The sequence below is a fragment of the Sceloporus undulatus genome, chromosome 1, assembly GCF_019175285.1.
Source record: "Sceloporus undulatus isolate JIND9_A2432 ecotype Alabama chromosome 1, SceUnd_v1.1, whole genome shotgun sequence".
NCBI classification, from domain to species: domain Eukaryota; kingdom Metazoa; phylum Chordata; class Lepidosauria; order Squamata; family Phrynosomatidae; genus Sceloporus; species Sceloporus undulatus.
In genome coordinates, this window is record NC_056522.1 from 253,971,425 (window position 1) to 253,990,472 (window position 19,048).

The window sequence follows — 19,048 nt, forward strand, 5'->3', positions numbered from 1 at the left end:
TTTCAGTGGCTGAAAAGGGATTCGAACCCTGGTCTCCAGAGTCATAGGGTGCCCAGGCGTCCTCCTTTTCCAGGACCTGTCCTCCATTTCAACCTCCTCTCCAGCAGGAATTTTCTAAATGTGTTCCATCCTGAGCATGACTGAAGCATGAATTTATTTTTCTATGAGAGTTTTTAGCTTTTACGGTTCTAATGGCCTCCTACATTTTTTTCTTGAGCATCCTACATTTTGCCGTGCCTTGGCCTCTTTTGCAGTTGGGACGTCTGGCCATCCTGTCCAATTAGGGTTGCCATAAGTGAGGACCTCCAAACCAGGACAAATGTAGGGCAACATTTTCAAATGTAGGACACATTTTTATAAAAATGGAGGACGCGCAAAAAATTGAGTTTTTTTTTTAAAAAAAATGTTAATATAAATGCATGTATTTAGGCATGATCAAAATGGAGGACATTTTGGCATTATTCTTAGACAGAGGGCAGAAATGGACTTGCCCTCGGGTTCAACTTTACTTCTCAGAAGTGTGTACTTGGTCAATGGACTGTGGTTTTTCTTCACTGCGCATGAGTCTGTAAAAATCACTGCAAGTTACATTGGCCATGCCTTAGAGGCTTGTTGATATCAATATCACCATCATCAGCAGCATCATCATCATCACCACTATAATTGGCCAAGAAAGGCAGACTTGTTAGCATTCAAAGCGCCATAAATACACAGAAAATGCACTTGCATATATTTAATAATAAAAAATAATGAAAAAATAAATAAAAAACAAGGCAGGGGTGTAGATATTTGATAATAAAAATTAATGTAATAAAATAAAAAACAAGCAATAATAAAAATTAATGAAATAAAACAAAAACAAGCAATAATAAAAATTAATGAAATAAAATAAAACAAGCAATAATAAAAATTAATGAAATAAAATAAAAACAAGCAATAATAAAAATTAATAAAATAAAAAATAAAAAGCAATAATAATTAAAAAATTAAATAAAATAAGTATTTTATATTTTTAAATATAATTTTAAAACCCCAAAATACCAAGGCAGACCTAATGGCCACTGACTCAGCTTTCCTCCTCCTCCTCCTCCTTCTCTGGCCCAATTCTGCCCTGGCCTTCAGGCACCCTTCCTCCGGCTCCTTCCTCCTCCTCCTCTCCCCCCCTCCTCCTCCTTCTGATGGCTGGTGCGTGCGCGCGGAGGGAACTGGGGCAGGCGCGCATGCGGGGAGGAAAGAGGGTCAGGCGCGCACGTGCACGGGGAGGAAAGTGGGGCAGGCGCGCACGCGGGGTGGAAAGTGGGGCAGGCGCGCACGCGCAAAGGGAATGGGGCAGGCGCATGCGCTGCCACTGGCTCCTGCTAAGGCCTGGGTGGCGCGCAAGCCCTCACAGTGGGGGCGCGGTGGTGGCGGCGCTTCTGCCGCCGAGGAAGAGGAGGAAGGCGGAGCCGGAGGAGGAGGTGGGTTGGCGCCGCAGCAGCCGCATTAGCAGCAGCGGCAAAGGCTGGAGCGGGCCCCCAAACTGGGAACAAGGCACAGGTGGGGGCCCAAACCGGACCGGGAGGGGCCCCCCGAAACCGTGATTGGCACGGGGGCCGCCGGGTTATGGCAACCGTATGTCCAATGCTCAAACAGGGTGACCTGATGCCCTCACCACAAAGGAGGGCAAAGCGCCATAAAATGTAGGATGCTCAAGAAAAAATGTAGGAGGCCATTGCTTTTGTATGTGAATTGGGGAGTAGATACCATTTTCTCCTGTGCCTCAGGCAGCAGAACATTTCAGGCTAGCCCTCCATTTCTACGTCTCACATGGCTGTTGCTTAAAGCAACTGCTTTGTTCACTCGTCAGTCCTTAATAATAAACTCCCCACTCCATCAGAGATGACCTCTCTCCCTGCTAAGGAGGTTTATTGCACAGGACATACTTTGAAGGAAAAAGACAAGACTAACACTCCAACAAGTGGAAAGCGAGTGAACTTTTTTATTTTTAGATTGAGCAAAGTTGGCCATGGCACAGCGGCTGTGTGTGTGTTTGTATAAAAATAAGTACAGTAATGGTAATTTGTTCCCTACTTGATCACAGTGAGTGGCAACTGCTCCTGAAAGTGTAGTAGCAACTGAAGGAAGTTAAAGGAACAAAGAGAGGTGCCCTGGAGTTGTGCAAGCTTCAGGGCAATCAGGAAGCCTGAAATAAGTGGATGGAATGAAGTCGCACAAGAGTGTGGGTGTTCCGCCCTGCAGTGCCGCCTGTTACCCATGGAAAGAAGAGATGAGCTTGTGAACAGTTCAGGTCTCTGGAAGAGCTGTTCTCACCCTATATTCCTCTTCCCTGTACTTCCTCCAAGCAGCATTCTGAAAGTGCCCTCTCCCAGGTTAACTGTCACTAACTTTTAGGCAGAAGGAGGAAGTCTCCATGATAACAAATACACCTCTGTGCTGCCCCTCAGCTCCATGGATGACTCCACTCAGTAGAAAGGCAGGGGCTCTTCCTCATCCTGAACTGGGGTCTATGTCGACACTGGCCTGGCGTACCATTTTCCGTGTGCGAGAGCAGGTCAGGGAACAGGCGGCAGTATTTTCTCCAAGTTGGGATTCTTTTGGAGAATGTGATTGGACCTTGTGAGGGCTTTCAGAATCCGTTTGTCTCTCAAACTCTTTGGTTCGACTCACCACCAAGGCAGCATCTGCCAGCTGAGCCACAGAGAGGCGGTGCTGCAGGGCAGGTCTGCGGCCAGAAGGAGCAGCACCTTCCATGCGCCCAACAACTTTACGCACCTTGCCTGGTGCTGGGTGGTAGGAGAGCTGCTTGCAGAGCTGGGAATGGCCCCGAGGTGCCCTGCGTCCATGTCGTCCAGGCCTGCGACTATGTGTCCGCTCTCCCCCTGACACAGACCGCTTTGCTGTAAAGTCTCTTGCTGGTTTTAAATTCTCTTCATTTGGGAGAGATTGAGGAGAGGTCACAGGGGTCTTCCTCTCAGAATGAAGAAATACCTATTGGGAGAAGAACAGGTAAACTGATTGACTGCCAGCTGCTACAATGAATCAGTGCCTCAGGTAGCATCTGCCACTCATCTCTACATAACCTTGTCTCCCAGAGCCATTACTGCTTGTTCAGCAACTTACTTATGCACTGCCATTTTTATTTCCCTTCTTGAATGCTTGGCTCTGTTACTCCATGGCCTCCCCTTAATCATACGATAGCTGACTCCTTCCACCCAGCCCTCTTGAGCTGCATGCACTTGCACAGTCTGCCACCATACCTCTTCCTCAGTGGCACTCTCTCCTGGTGTAGAGGTGAGCTCTGGACTATCCATCTCACTGATACTGCGCATGACTGCATAAAGGTTAATGCGCTCACGTCGGAATGTGGCTGGCTTCTCTGGTATTCCCATGGTAGCCAGGTGTCTCCGCACCTCCTCAGCTCCTGAGTCATCTGATGCCCCTGGTTCCTCCAATGTCTGAAGGCCAAGTTGGGGACCAACAGGGAATTCCAGAGGATGACTGGGTTCTTCAGGGGGCTCCCGTAGAGGTCGAAAGCAATATTGGGGAGTTGTCACTGTCTCCTCTGGTTCCTCTTCTGAGCTCAGAGTCTCATAGCCTGGGCTTCCTGAGGGATCACTGCTGGCATCACTTATATCTGAAGAGCCTTCTGACTGGGCGTCTCCTAGCTTTTGCTCCCAAAGACTGCTGTGCCGGCTGAAGAAAGGCAGAAATAGGAAGATGTACTAAGCGGTAACAAGATTCTTTATATACATTGATATGTTGCTATTACAGGCCACTAAGGAATACCATATCATATGTTAGGAAAAAATATGGATTTAACTTACAGTGACAGCCATTAAAGTAAACCTATTAAAAATTACTAATTTAATTGCAATCTTAAAATGAGTTTATGTTGTTGTATGTGGCTTCTAAAGATCAAATGTAGTTTAAATTCAATAAATGATTTACCCTTGAAAATAACTATTTACCATCCTGGGGGGAGGGGGAAAAGGTCAAAGGAGTTAAGCATCCCTCTCCACTGCTTCTTCTCAGTTCCCAAAAGTCTCCTTCCTATTTACAATAGAGCAATCAAGCTACTGTTAACACACCCTAGCATGTAACATGTTGTTTGGTCCCTGGACAACAGTAACAAACACACTTTGTCCTATAAGATTTAAGGCAATTACTAGACAGCTGCAGAGCCCACCAATCCATTCATCTGTACCCACTCAATATGCACACTGACAACATGATAACCTGCCATCCTCTGGCCTTCCCTTCAAGTTACCTGGCATCCAGAATGCCCTGGTATAGCTCTAGCTGCCTCATGAAGCCTGGGTTGGGGTGGACAATTGGGCGCCGCTCCCGCACGTAGTAAAGGGCCTTTTCCAGTGACCAGCCATACTCCTTCATGGCATAGGCAATCACGGTGGAGCCAGAGCGGCTCACACCCATCTTGCAATGCACCAGCACTCGGAAGCCTTGGATCCTGCAAAGGAGAATCTCAGCTGTAAGCAAGGCTATCACATCACTTAGAACAAATATAGCATCAAGCATCCTGACAGCCCTTGCTTCCTGATCTAACTCAATTGTTGTTGATGGTACAGACCTACAGAGATTGAGAAAAAATATGGTTTTGAACATAAGTCCCAGATTTCTGGAAATAATAATCCAAAACTATAACTGCTCCCTAGCTCTGAAGATTTGTTGCATTTTACTAACATCACAGTGTTTTATGGTGACCTGGGAAGTAAGCTTTGGGCAAAAACTGGTAGCTTATGTGTCAGAAGACTACCTTAGGAAAGAAAGGGAATTTGTAAACATTCTTCCAGCAACAATTATATTTATGATCCTGTAATACTCCAACAATGAGCCAGTATGGTATAGTGGTTTGAGCTTTGGACTATGACTCTGGGAGACCAGGGTTTGAGTTCACTCAGCCATGAAAACTCACTGCGTGATGTTGGGCAAGGCACACTTTCAGCTTTAGAGGAAGGCCTGCTGAATAAATCTTGCCAAGAAAATCTCATGTTAGGATCGACATAAATCATAGGATCCCATGTTAGGATCAACATAAGTCAGAATTGACTTGAAGGCATGGATCAACAACAACAACAATAGCTACTGCTACTATTACAATAATGAAGAGGCGGCTTCATTTCTTGCTCTTTTAGCCAGATTACAGGCTCTGTCAGGCTGTGATCATCTGTCCTCCCCTGCGAACATTGTTCCCCATCCTGTATGTCAAAAGTAGCTTATGCAACCTGTGCTGGATTCAGTGATCTAGAACTAGGATCATACTGTAGGAAATGATCCTACCAAAATCGGGGATAAACAAATTCTCACCCACAAAAACATCCAGATGAGAGAGGTCAACACTTTTGTCCTGTTTACCAAATTCCCAACAATTACCAAAATAGGATCACACAACATGCACATGGCACTTCACAGAGGGTGACACAGTACCCTTCCTTTTCAGGTCAGCCCAGCAGCCCACTTCTGTGCATGCAATGCCCTTGGATGGATTGGGGCAACATTAATTAGCCTCTTTGCAATGCATGATGCCACAGCCGCATTCATGTATGTATCTTCTATCTCAGTACCCACTCCTCACCGAGCAGCTGAAATGAAGCTGTAGGTGTCCTTCCAGTGTGGCAGCAACTGTGAGGCCTCCTCATCATAGAGCCGCACATTCATATATGTGAATTGCTCTGGGAAGAAGTTGTCAATCTCACGGGTTACATTGAGGATGTGGCTGACTCTGAAAGACACAACAGGGAATCAGATGGGAGTCTTTGCCTACCCACCTTCATATGGGTAGGCATCTTCCACACCAGTCACCTCATTCTGATCCATCTCCTAATCATCCCTACTACAGTCATTCCATAGCTAGAGGGAATCAAAACTTTCAGCAGTTCTCCCTTCCAAATGGAAAACAAGTCTGAACTGAGAGGCATAGTAGACTCTCTCCTGAAAGTACAGAGGTTCCAGGTCATGAGAGGTGCCAGTATTGTTCTCTGGATAGCTTCCTGTATAGATCACATACCTGTTCCTTTGGAGCTCCTCCAGGTTGGATGCATTCCATTCAGAGCCCTGACACAGAAGCAGAGAAGAGGGGACACAAAATACAGCTCAGTTTGAGTGCATGGACACCATCAACACAGGGTTTCTTTTTTAAAGGCAAAAAGGCAGTGTATGCATGTTTCCAATAAACAATGTGCATTATTTTTCTCTTTAATTTCAACTGATTGTTATGTAATTAAGAACATTTGTGTATTTAATAGTAAATATACTTAGGAAAACATACTGACAAGTGTACAGAGCTCCCAATATAATATGATAGCTTGTGAACATCAGTGGCCAACACTAGATATTTCATGAAACAATATACAAGAGTTATTCATTTGGCTAAATACATCTGGGTTTTGTTGTTGTTGATTGTTAAGATGGTGGTGATGATCTGACTATACTCAGCTGTTCCAGCCCAGGATCTTCTCTGCCCCATCTTGGATTCACCCCTTTTCACTCGCTGCTCCTCACTCCTGGAACCTTCTTCCCCCACGAGCAAGAGCCATCACTTCTTTAACCAGCTTAAAACGGAGTTGAAGACCATTCTGTTCAGAGAAGCGTTCCCAGGCATTGCATAACTGTCACTTGCTATTTGATGTTCTTTTGTTGCCTGTTTTATTGAACCATTTCCTGTACTACTATGTATTTTATATATATTATCCTACTTGAGTGGCAGGCTAGCTCCAACAGGCCTCCCTGGTAGAAGATTAACCATCCATTAAGAAGCCAAGCCCTCCCTCCAGTCCCTCTCCCTTGGTCCAGACCTCGGAGGTAGAGAAGAACTGCTGGACCTCATCCCCTTCCCCGCCACCACTCCCTTCTCCTTTTGTGTCATGCCTTTTTAGATTGTAAGCCTGAGGGCAGGGAACTGTCTAACAAGCTACATTTGTTTTTCAAATGATAAAATACTTTTTTAAAAAAATTGATAAAAACTAATTTAAATGTATACCAGACATAAGTTAGTAATTACTTCCAACAATAAAATCATATCTATGTCTCCAAAGAAGTAAATCTCACTAAGTTCATCAACACTTACTCCCAAAAAAGTGCATACTATTGCAACCAAAGTTCTATCTACTGAAATCCGTCGACCTTTTCCCAATTTACTGAAGCACTCAGCTCCAATAGTGGGAGTGGGAGAATACAGAGAGTAAGCAGCCCATAGTTGCACCATTGAGATGAGGTGGAAAAAGGATGGAATTTGTTACTTGGTACAGGACTGACCACAGATCCATCCATAAATGAAAATAGTGTTTTTCTGTATTCCTGACCCGTGTTTCACAATACCTTAAGCAATACAATTGTGAACATTATAATTTTATAATTATACAGTTGGCCCTCCTTATCCATGGATGCATTATCCATGGATTCAACCATCCCTAACTTAAAATTATTTTTAAAAATTATAAATTCCAAAAAGCAAGTCTTGGTATTACCATTGTATATAAGGGACACCATTTTAGTAAGCCACTGTACAGTCTGCCCGCACCATAAATGGCTTCCTATACTCAGACTTGAGGTCACGCGAATGAGAAGCCCAGGAGGACGTAACGGTGTGTGTGCCTGTAGTGTCGCACCATGCACGGGAGTGGCCCTTATTCATCTCTATGGGGCTTGAGCATATGCTGAATTTGCTTTACGCGGAAGGGTCCAGAACGGATCCCGCATATGGTGCAGGCAGACTGTATTTAGTGGGACTTGAGCATCCACGGATTTTGATATCCACAGAAGGTCCTGGAACCAAACCTCAGAAGATACCAAGGGTCCACTGTAAAGATAAAAATTATACTTGTATTTGTTCAAAGGGTGCAACCTATTAATTTCATCATGGAATGAAAACAATAATCCATAAAGAATTAGTAAATGAACATAAATTAATAAGTATTAAGGCTCCAGTTCTGGAAAACATCCAGTCAAATAGAAACTGTTGTTGATGCTGCTGCTGTATAATTCAATCTGGACATTTCCCCTTTAAAATGTTGTCATTAATGGCCCTTTTACCCAGTCAAAGAATTGTGTCCCTATTGCATGGGGTAGCTGCTGCCACAAGTTCTGTTCCTATGGAATGGAAAGAGGCACCTGGGGCATGGAAACAGCCCACCTGTTTAAAAGGAACTGGGCTGGAGCACTGGAAGACAGCACATGGCATTTAGTGGGATGGGCTTGTTTGTAATTAATACAGACTTCTAAACAGCCACTTGATTGATTACCCATGAGTCGTCAGTAAATGCAATGATGAGTAAACAGAATTCAGAAAAGTTACTTTTTAGGACCATCTGGCTGGGGAAATTGTGAGAAATGTAGTCTAAAAAAGTAACACTTCTTGTATCTGAACAGGTCACACACATTGTGCAGTCAATATCTGTAGCACTGCAGAGCAACATTCCATGGAACAATCCAAACAGTGCCAGGTATGCAATGGGGAGCTGGGGTGGGAAACAGAACATTTTTCCAGTGCTAGAAAGTGTAATAATCATACAACAGAATCAGAATTTTCAGGAAACGTGTGCTTTGTACAACAAAACAACTGATAAATGTGCACGCACTGCACTAAAAGCTTAAAAGAAGACTAACCACATAACACTGGAGAGTGAATTAGGAAAAGACCTGACAATGCCTTACTGACTTACAGTCATTTCTACTCTTTTAATAAACACTGCTCTCTTTTTTTTTGTTTGTTTGTTTCTGCATTCAACAATGTTGTAAAGTGTAGAATCTGTTTTATGGCAAACCGGGTAAATGCTGTACTCTAGCTAGCACCCATTGCCTGCCCATCTCCTCTTCACAGAACACCTGAAGTTCCCTGTTAAGGATGATTTTCAAACAACAATAGACATGATTAAGTGCTGGTACCAAGTTATTTCCCCTAACCTTCAATTTCATACACAGTAAAATATAAGTCTAGTCCCATGCCCTTTCTCAGTGAGGCTTGCAGATCAGGGCTGGTAAATATCTGGCCCTCCAGATGTTCTTAGACTACAATTCATATCATCCTAGTAAGCATACACAATAGTGAGGAATGATAGGAATTATGGTCTAGCAATCAGGCAACACATTCCCCCTTTGCTCTTAAAGACAAACAAAAGAGAAGGCAAAAGGACACTTTGCTTTCTCTTGTTGGGTGGGGGAGATACAGTGTCTGGAGGCTATGAGATAGCAGCAAGGCCTCCATCTTCTTGTTAGGGAAGAATTGGATAAGAGTGAAGCATGCAGGTTGAGAAAAAAGAATTGGATGAGGGTGGGGTCTACAGGTTGGGCCTTGATCACCACACTGTGGGCGTCAGGGATCCCTTATTATTTTCCTTACTAAGTAGAGGTAGTCAAAGATCCTGGAGGGCCGATCCATCTGAGCCATGATGAGCAGCATTTCATTGTCGATAAACTCCTTGTAGTCCTTCAAGCTGCAGCCAGCTCGCCGCTCCAGTTCTGCCCGAATCTGTGGAAGAAAAGAGGGACGGACGCTAGTGAGAAACAGGGTCACTGAGGGTCCAGCCTTGCTGCTCTCTAGTTTTGCACCCTTAACCCTCTGCCCTGCCCATTGCCCACCCCTCACCCCAAATTCCTACATCCCAGTCTCCAAATCTTTCTCTTTCACTGTGGGCACCTTCCCTGTTCCCATATCCCCTCACACACTAGTTTCCATCCCCTTATATCCATGTTTCCCACCCTGCCCATCCACCCACCCTTCTCCTGCCCCCCCCCATCACTTCCTATTCCAGCACCCTCTTGTCCCAACATCCCACCTCCTTGGAGGTGATGCTCTCCAGGTCAGTGGTGGCCATCACCTCACGCAGCTTGGCCCGGATCATCCGCTCTGTCATCTCCTGTACTGTCGGCCTGAGGCACAGAGACGGAGGGTCGGCAAAGCTCTCGGCCCACCAGACTCTGCCCCAGACACCATCACACCAGCTTTCCCCCTATATTTTCCTTCCTTCCCACCCTCCATGGTAGCAGATTTGTGCATTTAATATGGCTCTGAAGCTCTACATTTCCCCAGATAACTTTATTCATTCAGGATTGAAAAACAATGTACTGGGGTAGGCCATATGGTTGTATGGGATAGAGTTTGGGTCTAACCAGTGTCTCAAACCAACGTCTCCCTCTGACTCCCACATCCTCCGGGAGTGGATCGCAGAAATGGATGCTGGGAATGGGGCTTGTGGACAGGGCACAGTAGATGCTAGATTGACCGGCAAGACCATGCCTTGGTCTGCTGCACAGCATGGAGCTTCCTTCCCATCCACTCCCTGGGGAACAATCACAGCTCCACCGACTGTGCCCATCACAGTCTCCAACCAGCCCCACTGGGAGGGGGAAGGGGAATCACTGACTGGTCTGAGAAGACTGCGGGAGAACTGGGGCGCACAGATTCCAGATCGGCCATGGCCAGCCATTCATTAATGCAGCTCTGTTCAGAGTTGACAGCCTTCTGGTACCACTCAGTCCAGCTCAATGCACTGCCTCCTGGGAAATAATTGTTGCAGACAGCATCACTGCATGCCTTGTGCAGTACTTGTAGCGCTGACCTGAGAAACAGAGATGACAGCCAGATATCAGAAGTGTTATGAAGCCACAGAAAGTGCCTGCAATGGCAGGTGACACAACCAAGGGCTTGACACAGGAATTGCCTTTAACATTATTAGCTCCCCTGTCTTGCAATACTCATCTTCTTTCAGACATAATTGTATCTACAAGGCAGAAACTGAGCCAATCTGAATGCTTTCGAAAAGTAGTGGGAAACCTGTTTGGGCCCAAGAGCTGAACTAGCTCCAGGCAACCAAACTAGGGGTCATGTATCAGAACACCCTGTGAGGGCCTAAGCCCCTGTAATACCCTTGCTTCCCCCCCCCTTCATGCCTAACACAAACTGACACAAGCCTAAATCTAAGTCCCCAATAAAGCACACCTACTGAATCTATAGGGATTTACATAAGTGGTGATTTACAAGGTACCCACTGTTTCACTGGGCCTACTGTAGTTGGGACAAGCTAGACTGAACTTTCAGAGACCCCTCTCCTTTTTTCTCTCTCTCTCTGCTCACTAAATCACTTTTGTTCTCCCCTGTCATTCTTACACACACTGAACTGCTGTCTGAAGAAAGCTTTATAAGCTTAGTTGGAGACTATTTCGCCCTTGCTGTGCAAAGCAGACTGAGCTGCCCCTTCAAAGACTTCTAATTCAGATAATGGATTTATTGGGACTATTTCCCCCACTCTCCATCCCTCCCTCAAGGGGATAAGGCTACACTGAAGGCCTTTACAGGACGGATGAGGAGGCCAGAAGTTCCCCATCTTAAAAGTGCCAGAAAGGTAACACAACTTTACAATCTGCCAAGGAAAGATGTAGGAGAGGCACAAAAGGTAGCCCACTTTATCCAACTCCTATCGCTGCAATAAAATTTTATATTCCCTTGAAGATACCAGTGCCAATAGAAAAATGCAGAAGATTCCTCCACAGGATTTAATAGCCCCACTCATCCAGCTAGCAAAAGCAGTAATAGCATCTATATAATTTTCTTCCAAAACTCATTCATTTATTGCAGGAATGGACAATTGTGGTAGGTATGAGAGCCAATTTGATATGTACTGCTAAAAATGTAAAAACAAAACCTGACAAATATCCTGAAAGTAAATGCAAGTCTACTTCTAGTTTTGAAAAACAAGTAATTGTTGACATTACACAGTGTAAAGGTGTCCCACAAACTATTTAAATGATGAATTGCCTCTCCTAGATGCTTCCAAAAGAGGCAATGCACTCTCTTTTTTTGGCCAGACAAAGTCAGTCTTGGGAGCCTGGAGAGGGCACGACTTACCACTGATATATTGTTTTCCCCTCTAAGCATATTAGCTATCAATGCTTGTTTTGTAGATCTATGTTGACAGCCTTCTGGTACCACTAGTACCCTTGAGAAGGGGCGTGTTTTCTATGCAAGAACAGTGATGTATATCTCTATGGTCATTTGGTCAGTGTTTCTTGTGAAGTGGTCACTTTCCAAACCCCTCCCTTTTCTAGGGGTCAATAAAGTTTATTGCCCTTTGTTCTCTGCTCTCTTCCTTTCTCTACTCTCACCAAGCATGGACGCTGAAAACAAGTTATGCTACTAAAGATGTTTTTTCTTCTTACTTACACACATGAGAGTCCGCTCTAGGGACTCTACTGCCAAGTATAGTTTTCCCTACTGATTAGTTATTTTGTACAACCAAGATGTAGCAATAAAGTAAGTTTCTTTTTTTACCTACCAATGTATCCTGTTTATTTGCCAAAAGCTCAAATCTAGTACTGTAGATTTTTACCAAATACCTGTGGAGTACATGCTTGTTGCTGTTGGTGCTACTGCTGCTAAACTTTCTTAACCACAAATAACCAAAACCATAATCAATTTTCTAACATGGCTCACCACTGATATATTGTTTTCCCCTCCCCTACTGTTCACATTTCGTACCCTACTGAACCACCTTGCTCACCACATGGTCTGGACAGAGATGGGTTTAAAGATGCGAGTCTGCCCTCCAGATGTCACACTGAAGCCCCTGGAGAAAAAGAAAGAGACAATGATTTCACAAGCCATTTGGAAGTGCTCCATGTACAGGCTGACATGGTTGTGTAACTGTCTTGAGACATTCCATAATGCCAGATCCCATTTGTAAAGGATAAAAAACTGGGCTCTTTCTGCCCCTGGGATCTAAAAGTCAAGTTGGTTGTGCAATTGCAGCAGACTTAATCTACAAGTTCTAAAAATGGATTGCACCAGCTACTGTTAATATGCTAAGCTGTCTCCACTGCACAATCCTTCTCAGCTTTTATGTTTAAAAAATTCTTCTTTTCTAGATGTAACTCCAGTTTTTTCAGGAAGAATCAGGGATGGTATGGGAACTGAATATCCCTATATTAGTTTCCCAGATTTATATGTGAGCTACCTTGTGTCCCTTTCCAGGAAAAAGCTGGCATATAAATTAAATGAAAGAAATGACATGAAATAAATAAAGAAATAAATAGCTGACTTTTATCAAAGAGAGAGAGAGAGAGAGAGAGAGAATGAATGAATGAATGAATCCTGTTTGCAGTCTTCCAACAGGTGACTTTCTGTGGACACTGCTACAGAGCTTGGAAAGGTACACATCCCCTCCCACATGATTGAGCAGCTCATTATTTTACTTGTTCTTTTCTATTAGGTTTTTTATATAAAATTACGATTGATAAGACAATGGCATGACATTTGAAAAAATAGGTTGAATATGCTTCTAAAATGCCCTCCAAAAGTAACTTTTAAAAGTAATTTAAAATAATAATTTCTTGAGTACACACATTCACATTACTGTTGTTACATTACTGTAAAAATGTACCTTTGTTACATCCTTATGCAAGGTGTGTGTGATAAGAAATTACTCACAGCTATGTTATAAATAACATGATATTTCCAAACTCTGATTGTTTTACAGAGAGCTATTTCCATGGCAGATAAGGAAACTTGGAAGCAGAATTGTGTTTGGTTTAATGGGCATCTATTGTCCTCTCTCAGCAGATGTGTGAATTTTAACATGACAACTGCTGGCCAACAGCCAATAAACACACTGGCAGAACATGGAACACTAAGTTGTTTCCAGTTTAGATTTTTAGCTTGAGACACCATAATATGAGACACAGCATTAAGTTGGCACTGTTACTGCCATGTTATCTCTTTGCTCATATAGTCAGATTTTGCCTACTCAGGACCTTTGTTCCCTCAGTTTCACCAGATCTCTAACAGCTTCCTCAAATGAATCCACCCTTTCTCTTTTGAGACTGGGAAGAGCCTCCCTGAATGCATAAGGAGTAACCTTTTCTCCTTCCCTATTGAATATAACTGAAATCAACACACACTCTTCTTTTTCCATTTTCCTTTGCTTCCTCCACTCCAACTTTCAAACAGATGGCTCCTTCCATTGCAAAGTAAAGAATCTTGAATTTCATTGGACCTATATTGTTATGCATACAATTAAAAGTAACAGGAAAATAATGGAGAAATGCTGGCTTTCTACTAATGCAGAGAGAGGAGTGGGTTAATACCAAAGCAAGCTAAATCCCTTTCTTAGCAATTCACTCAGGGTAAACTACATGCCACTTCTATCTGTAAAGTCAGTTATTAAGTAAGATCGGGCAGGAGGATCTCCTTTGTGTTTCACTATAGCCAGGACACAAATATGTAAGTAGAGAAACAAAGACACCCATACAAAAAATGACCTTTTGTTATCACAGGCTGTTTATGTACCCCAGGCTGTCTGCAAAACAAACTTGTGCTAAACCCTTAAAACTAACACAGGGATTAGCATTACACAGAAGAAGATGAATGGGGAATGGGAGTAAATATCTTACCCATCGCCATCAAGGAAGACCTGGGTATCACTCCAGAGTGGAAGCACCATTCCCAGGGTGCAGCCAGCCAAACTGAAGTGAAAGAGAAGTGGGGGAGAAAAAGAGATCAGGCAGAACCTAGAAAGGTCATTATACTCTCCTCTCATTTATGCCTGCCTCCTCTCCTGCAACAGTTTGATAATATATTTCCACCATAAAAAGATATAAAGGAATCCTGTAGTATGTGTGTCACAAACTGAGAAAAAGCATTTTCTAGAAATCTCACATGTGCCGGAGGATTCTTTTACTTTTTTTTATGCTGAAACGAATTAGCATGGCTCTCTCTTTGAATATTATTTTCACCATGTTTATTGGCTGCAAACATAAAGTCAAACATACATTGCATAGCACTACCAGCGGTGCTCAGGGAATTGCAGACTATGGCTCTGACAGAAGAACCTTAATTGTGGTTAATAATTCAAATTCAGCATTAGTTGGTTCAGCTACTTGATACAGTTACATACTGTAATATGTATGTTTCTTTACCTACATGAATATATAAACAAAGGCTGAAGGGGGGAGGGGGGACCTTCAGTGAACAGCTGCTAAACTGGTTTGACTAGGGCGTCAAACATATTAAGGAGGCCTCTGCAAACCAGGAAACAACTCTGAAGGAAAGATGATTTTGATAAGGGTTTCTGCTTGTACTAACTTAATGGAAAGAGTAATGAAATTGTGTATTTGTTTTCTGGATGCATTTGCTTACTTCCAATGATGTGTTAGTAGTTGTTCCTATCTAATGCTGGCTAGGATCACAAGTTTGGTTACAGAGACAAAGCTTGGAGTATGGTCAGAGCCATGTTTGCTCACAGGTAACACCTACTGATTTCAATTAGATTTACTTTCAAGCAAGTGTCAGATTGGTCTCTGAGAGACTTCCCTGTATCTTATAATTATGCCCTGTTGAAATGCATCATGCAGAAGATACAAAGCAAAGGCATGTCAGCCACTGGGAGCCTTCTGCCTTAGAAATGCTCTCCTGTCCTTCACTGTAGCAGCAAGTGGGCTTTTTTGTGTTGTTCGGTATTTCATGTTCTGTTCTGCAAATTAATTTTGTCTAAACTTCTGGCAAGTGAAGGCAAGCCTTAAGTCAAACATAGGCACTCTTCTGTTCTCCTCCCACTCCCTCCCTTGCCCTCTCACCCTTCTTCAGGGAAGTCCACTCCCAGCAGCACCATCTCGTTCTTCCTCTCCATCTCTGCAGCTGACACAACCACCAAGTACCGGATTCTATGAGCTCGTGTTGACTCCAGTCTTACAGCCTGCAAAAGAAAAATACAGAAACCTTGCCACCCTGTCTTACATGCCATCTAGGCATAGACCAGTGAGGTCCTCCCACCCAAGTCTGGGGTGCTCTCCTCAGATTGGGGGCTAACACCTTCATCCATGCCAATGGACAACATTTGTGCACACATGAAACTAGCACTGACAGCAACACATAGACATGTAGACTCCAAGTAAGTCCAGGCTACAGGATGAATCTAATTCCTTTTGTGCAGAAATTTGCTGCAACTTCCAGTGTGAGAAATGGTTTTGAGGAATATCTACAGGGGATCCTGGAACTAAACCACAGCAGATACCAAGGCTCCACTATATTTGTTTGCTCTAGGAGCTCATGGGAGGACCAACCCAATTCACAATTCTCAGGAGGATCTCACCTCTGCCAGGAAATGGTCTTGAGGGGAAAAAACAGATTTACATTTATCCAGAAATAAACATATAGTTAGCTCTCTATTCTTTATCCACAGATTCAACCATCCACATCTTAATATACCACACACACCCCAAAAAGAATGCCAGAAAGCAAACCTTGACTTTGCCATTTTATATAAGGGGTACCATTTTACTATTCTTACTTAATGGGACATGGGCATCTAGTATTTAATGGGACTTGAGCATCCATGTATTTTGGTATCTACAGGGGATCCTGGAACTAAATCACAGCAGATACCAAGGCTCCACTGTATTTTATTTTATTTTTTGAAACATCAAAGAATGAAGTAAGCTCAACCCTCTAAATCACACCATGTAGGGCAGGAATGGGGAAAGAGCCGCTTACAGGCCACATGTACCACCAATCTCTTTTCTGTGCCCTTCCTAATTCCTCTGTGTTCTCAGATGGCCCCCAACACTTTTTTTAAAAAAGGAATTGGTCAAAAGATAATCTCTCCCCTCCAAAGAGTTCCTGAAGCATATCCTCCAAAATACCCTGATACCCCCAGACACTTTCAAAACCCAAGACTCTGAAAATCTATTGGAAAACCTGGAAGATAGAAAGTGAAAGTAGACTCTTAGGGGATGTACAGACATCTCGTAAGGGGTGGCGGGACACCGCCCCTTTCCTAGCCAGATTGGGACTGTGGCAACAGCACATCACAGCCCCAATCTGGCTTTTCTGCAGCCGCCCTGACTGTTCTCAGAGGGGCGGGATACAAATAAATATTATTATTATTTATTATAAAAAAAAGAGCTGCAAAAAGCGGCTCCTTTTGTGCCACAGAAAGGGTGCCATAGCTGCGAGTGTTGTGGCTTTTTGGCACTTATTTGGCACAGTGTGTGTAAACACTGATCCAAGGGAGCGTGTGACGCCTGCATCTGTGCAGCGGAGCAAGTGGCATCATGTCAGCATGAGGGCAGAATCGGGGCACACAGCATGCAGTTGCCACACCCCCACTCTGCCCCAATGCTGTCATTTATCACCGGTCTGTACAGCCTCTGAGCCACTTCTAGGACTTTCAGCCCAAAGGCTAGAGGTGTGTCCTGCCAAAGAGGAGAAAAAGTGGCCTCCATTACAGCTACCTATTCATGATGTAGGATATTTAGACAAGTCACTTAGAATATAGAAACTGACTTTCTAGTTTACTAAGAACCTTTGCTTAATCTTTAGAACCCTCACTCATAAGTCACTACTACTTGGAAGGCGAAAGGGATGGCAAAAATAGTCAAACTGACACAGAGGAAACAAGGCAAACAGTGCAAGGACCCAACAGTGGGAGGCAAAAAAACTTGCACAGGCAGCAAGTAAAAGGGAACCATGGTCTGCGATGTCTCTACACTAATGCACAGAGCATGGGAAATAAGCAAGATGAACTCGAACTCCTAGTACAACAAAGCAAATATGATATAATAGGCATCACTGAAACCTGGTGGGATGAGTCTCATGATTGGAATGTGGAAATAGAGGGGTATAACCTTATTAAGAGAAATAGGCCAAACAGGAAAGGAGGAGGAATAGCACTATATGTCAGAGATATTTACACCAGTGAAGAGATCCTGGACATCAATCATGGAAGCCAGGTGGAGAGCATCTGGATAAGAATCAAAGGGGAGGAAAACAACAAGGATGTTATGGTGGGAGTCTACTACAGACCCCCAAGTCAGACTGAGGAATTGGATGATATCTTTCTAGAACAGATGACCACACAGTCAGAAAAGAGAGATGTAATATTGATGGGCGACTTCAACTATCCTGATATTTGCTGGAAGTCAAACTCAGCAAAATCCTCAAGGCCTAGCAAATTCCTCACTTGCCTGGAAGACAATTTCATGGTCCAAAAGGTGGAAGAGGCAACAAGGGGGTCAGCTATTTTAGATCTGATCCTAACCAACAAGGATGACTTGGTTAATGCGGTGCAAGTGGTGGGATCATTAGGTGGAAGTGACCATGTTCTCCTGGAGTTTGTAATACAGTGGAAAGGAGAAGCCAGGCATAGTCAGACACGCATCCTAGACTTTAGGAGAGCGAATTTCAGTAAATTTAGAGAAGTATTGAGGGCGATTCCATGGTCAGAAATACTAAAAGATAAAGGAGTTCAGGATGGATGGGAGTTTCTCAAAAGAGAGATACTGAAGGCACAATTTCAAACAGTTCCAGTGAGAAAGAAAAATGGGAGGTGTCTCAAGGAACCAGGATGGATGACTAAGGAACTTTCAACGGAGCTAAGTTTGAAACGGAACATGTATAAGAAATGGAAAAAGGGGGAAATCATAAAAAAGGAATTCAAAGAAATAGCAGGCATGTGTAGGGGTAAAGTCAGAAAAGCTAAAGCGCAGAATGAACTCAGGCTTGCTAGAGAGGTTAAGAACAATAAAAAGGGCTTTTTTGGATATGTCCGCAGCAAAAAGAAGAAGAAGGAAACGGTAAGGTCACTGCGTGGAGAAGATGGCAAAATGCTAACAGAAGACAGAGAAAAGGCAGAATTACTCAACACCTTCTTTGCTTCAGTCTTCTCAGAAAAAGAAAAGGGTGCTCAACCTGAGGATAATGGAGCAGAGGACAGAATAGGGGAATTTCAGCACAGAATAAGTAAAGAGATAGTAGAGGAACACCTTATTAATCTAAATGAATTTAAGTCTCCGGGACCAGATGAACTCCATCCAAGGGTATTAAAAGAACTGGCAAATGTAATATCGGAGCCATTGGCAATAATCTTTGAAAACTCCTGGAGAACAGGAGAGATCCCAGCAGACTGGAGGAGGCCAAACGTTGTCCCCATCTTCAAAAAGGGGAAAAAAGAGGATCCCAATAATTATCGTCCAGTTAGTCTGACATCAATACCAGGAAAGATCCTGGAGCAGATCATTAAACAGAGAGTCTGTGAACATCTAG

General features: G+C 43.6%; 1 protein-coding gene across 3 annotated transcripts in view; it reads right to left on the minus strand.

The window, feature by feature from the left end:
• Window positions 1-1,958: 1,958 nt before the first annotated feature.
• Window positions 1,959-19,048, minus strand: part of SSH3 (slingshot protein phosphatase 3) — a 34,144-nt gene continuing 17,054 nt past the window's right edge. For all 3 annotated transcript variants that reach the window (XM_042440259.1, XM_042440253.1, XM_042440268.1), the window contains 11 exons: window positions 15,583-15,701; window positions 14,401-14,472; window positions 12,513-12,578; window positions 10,380-10,574; window positions 9,792-9,885; window positions 9,356-9,484; window positions 6,026-6,072; window positions 5,594-5,740; window positions 4,268-4,468; window positions 3,258-3,693; window positions 1,959-2,988 (listed from right to left, as the gene is read on the minus strand). In XM_042440259.1, the coding sequence (XP_042296193.1) occupies window positions 2,488-2,988; window positions 3,258-3,693; window positions 4,268-4,468; window positions 5,594-5,740; window positions 6,026-6,072; window positions 9,356-9,484; window positions 9,792-9,885; window positions 10,380-10,574; window positions 12,513-12,578; window positions 14,401-14,472; window positions 15,583-15,701 (2,007 nt within the window). In that variant the 3' untranslated portion in view covers window positions 1,959-2,487. The remainder of the gene's footprint in view (window positions 2,989-3,257; window positions 3,694-4,267; window positions 4,469-5,593; window positions 5,741-6,025; window positions 6,073-9,355; window positions 9,485-9,791; window positions 9,886-10,379; window positions 10,575-12,512; window positions 12,579-14,400; window positions 14,473-15,582; window positions 15,702-19,048) is intronic.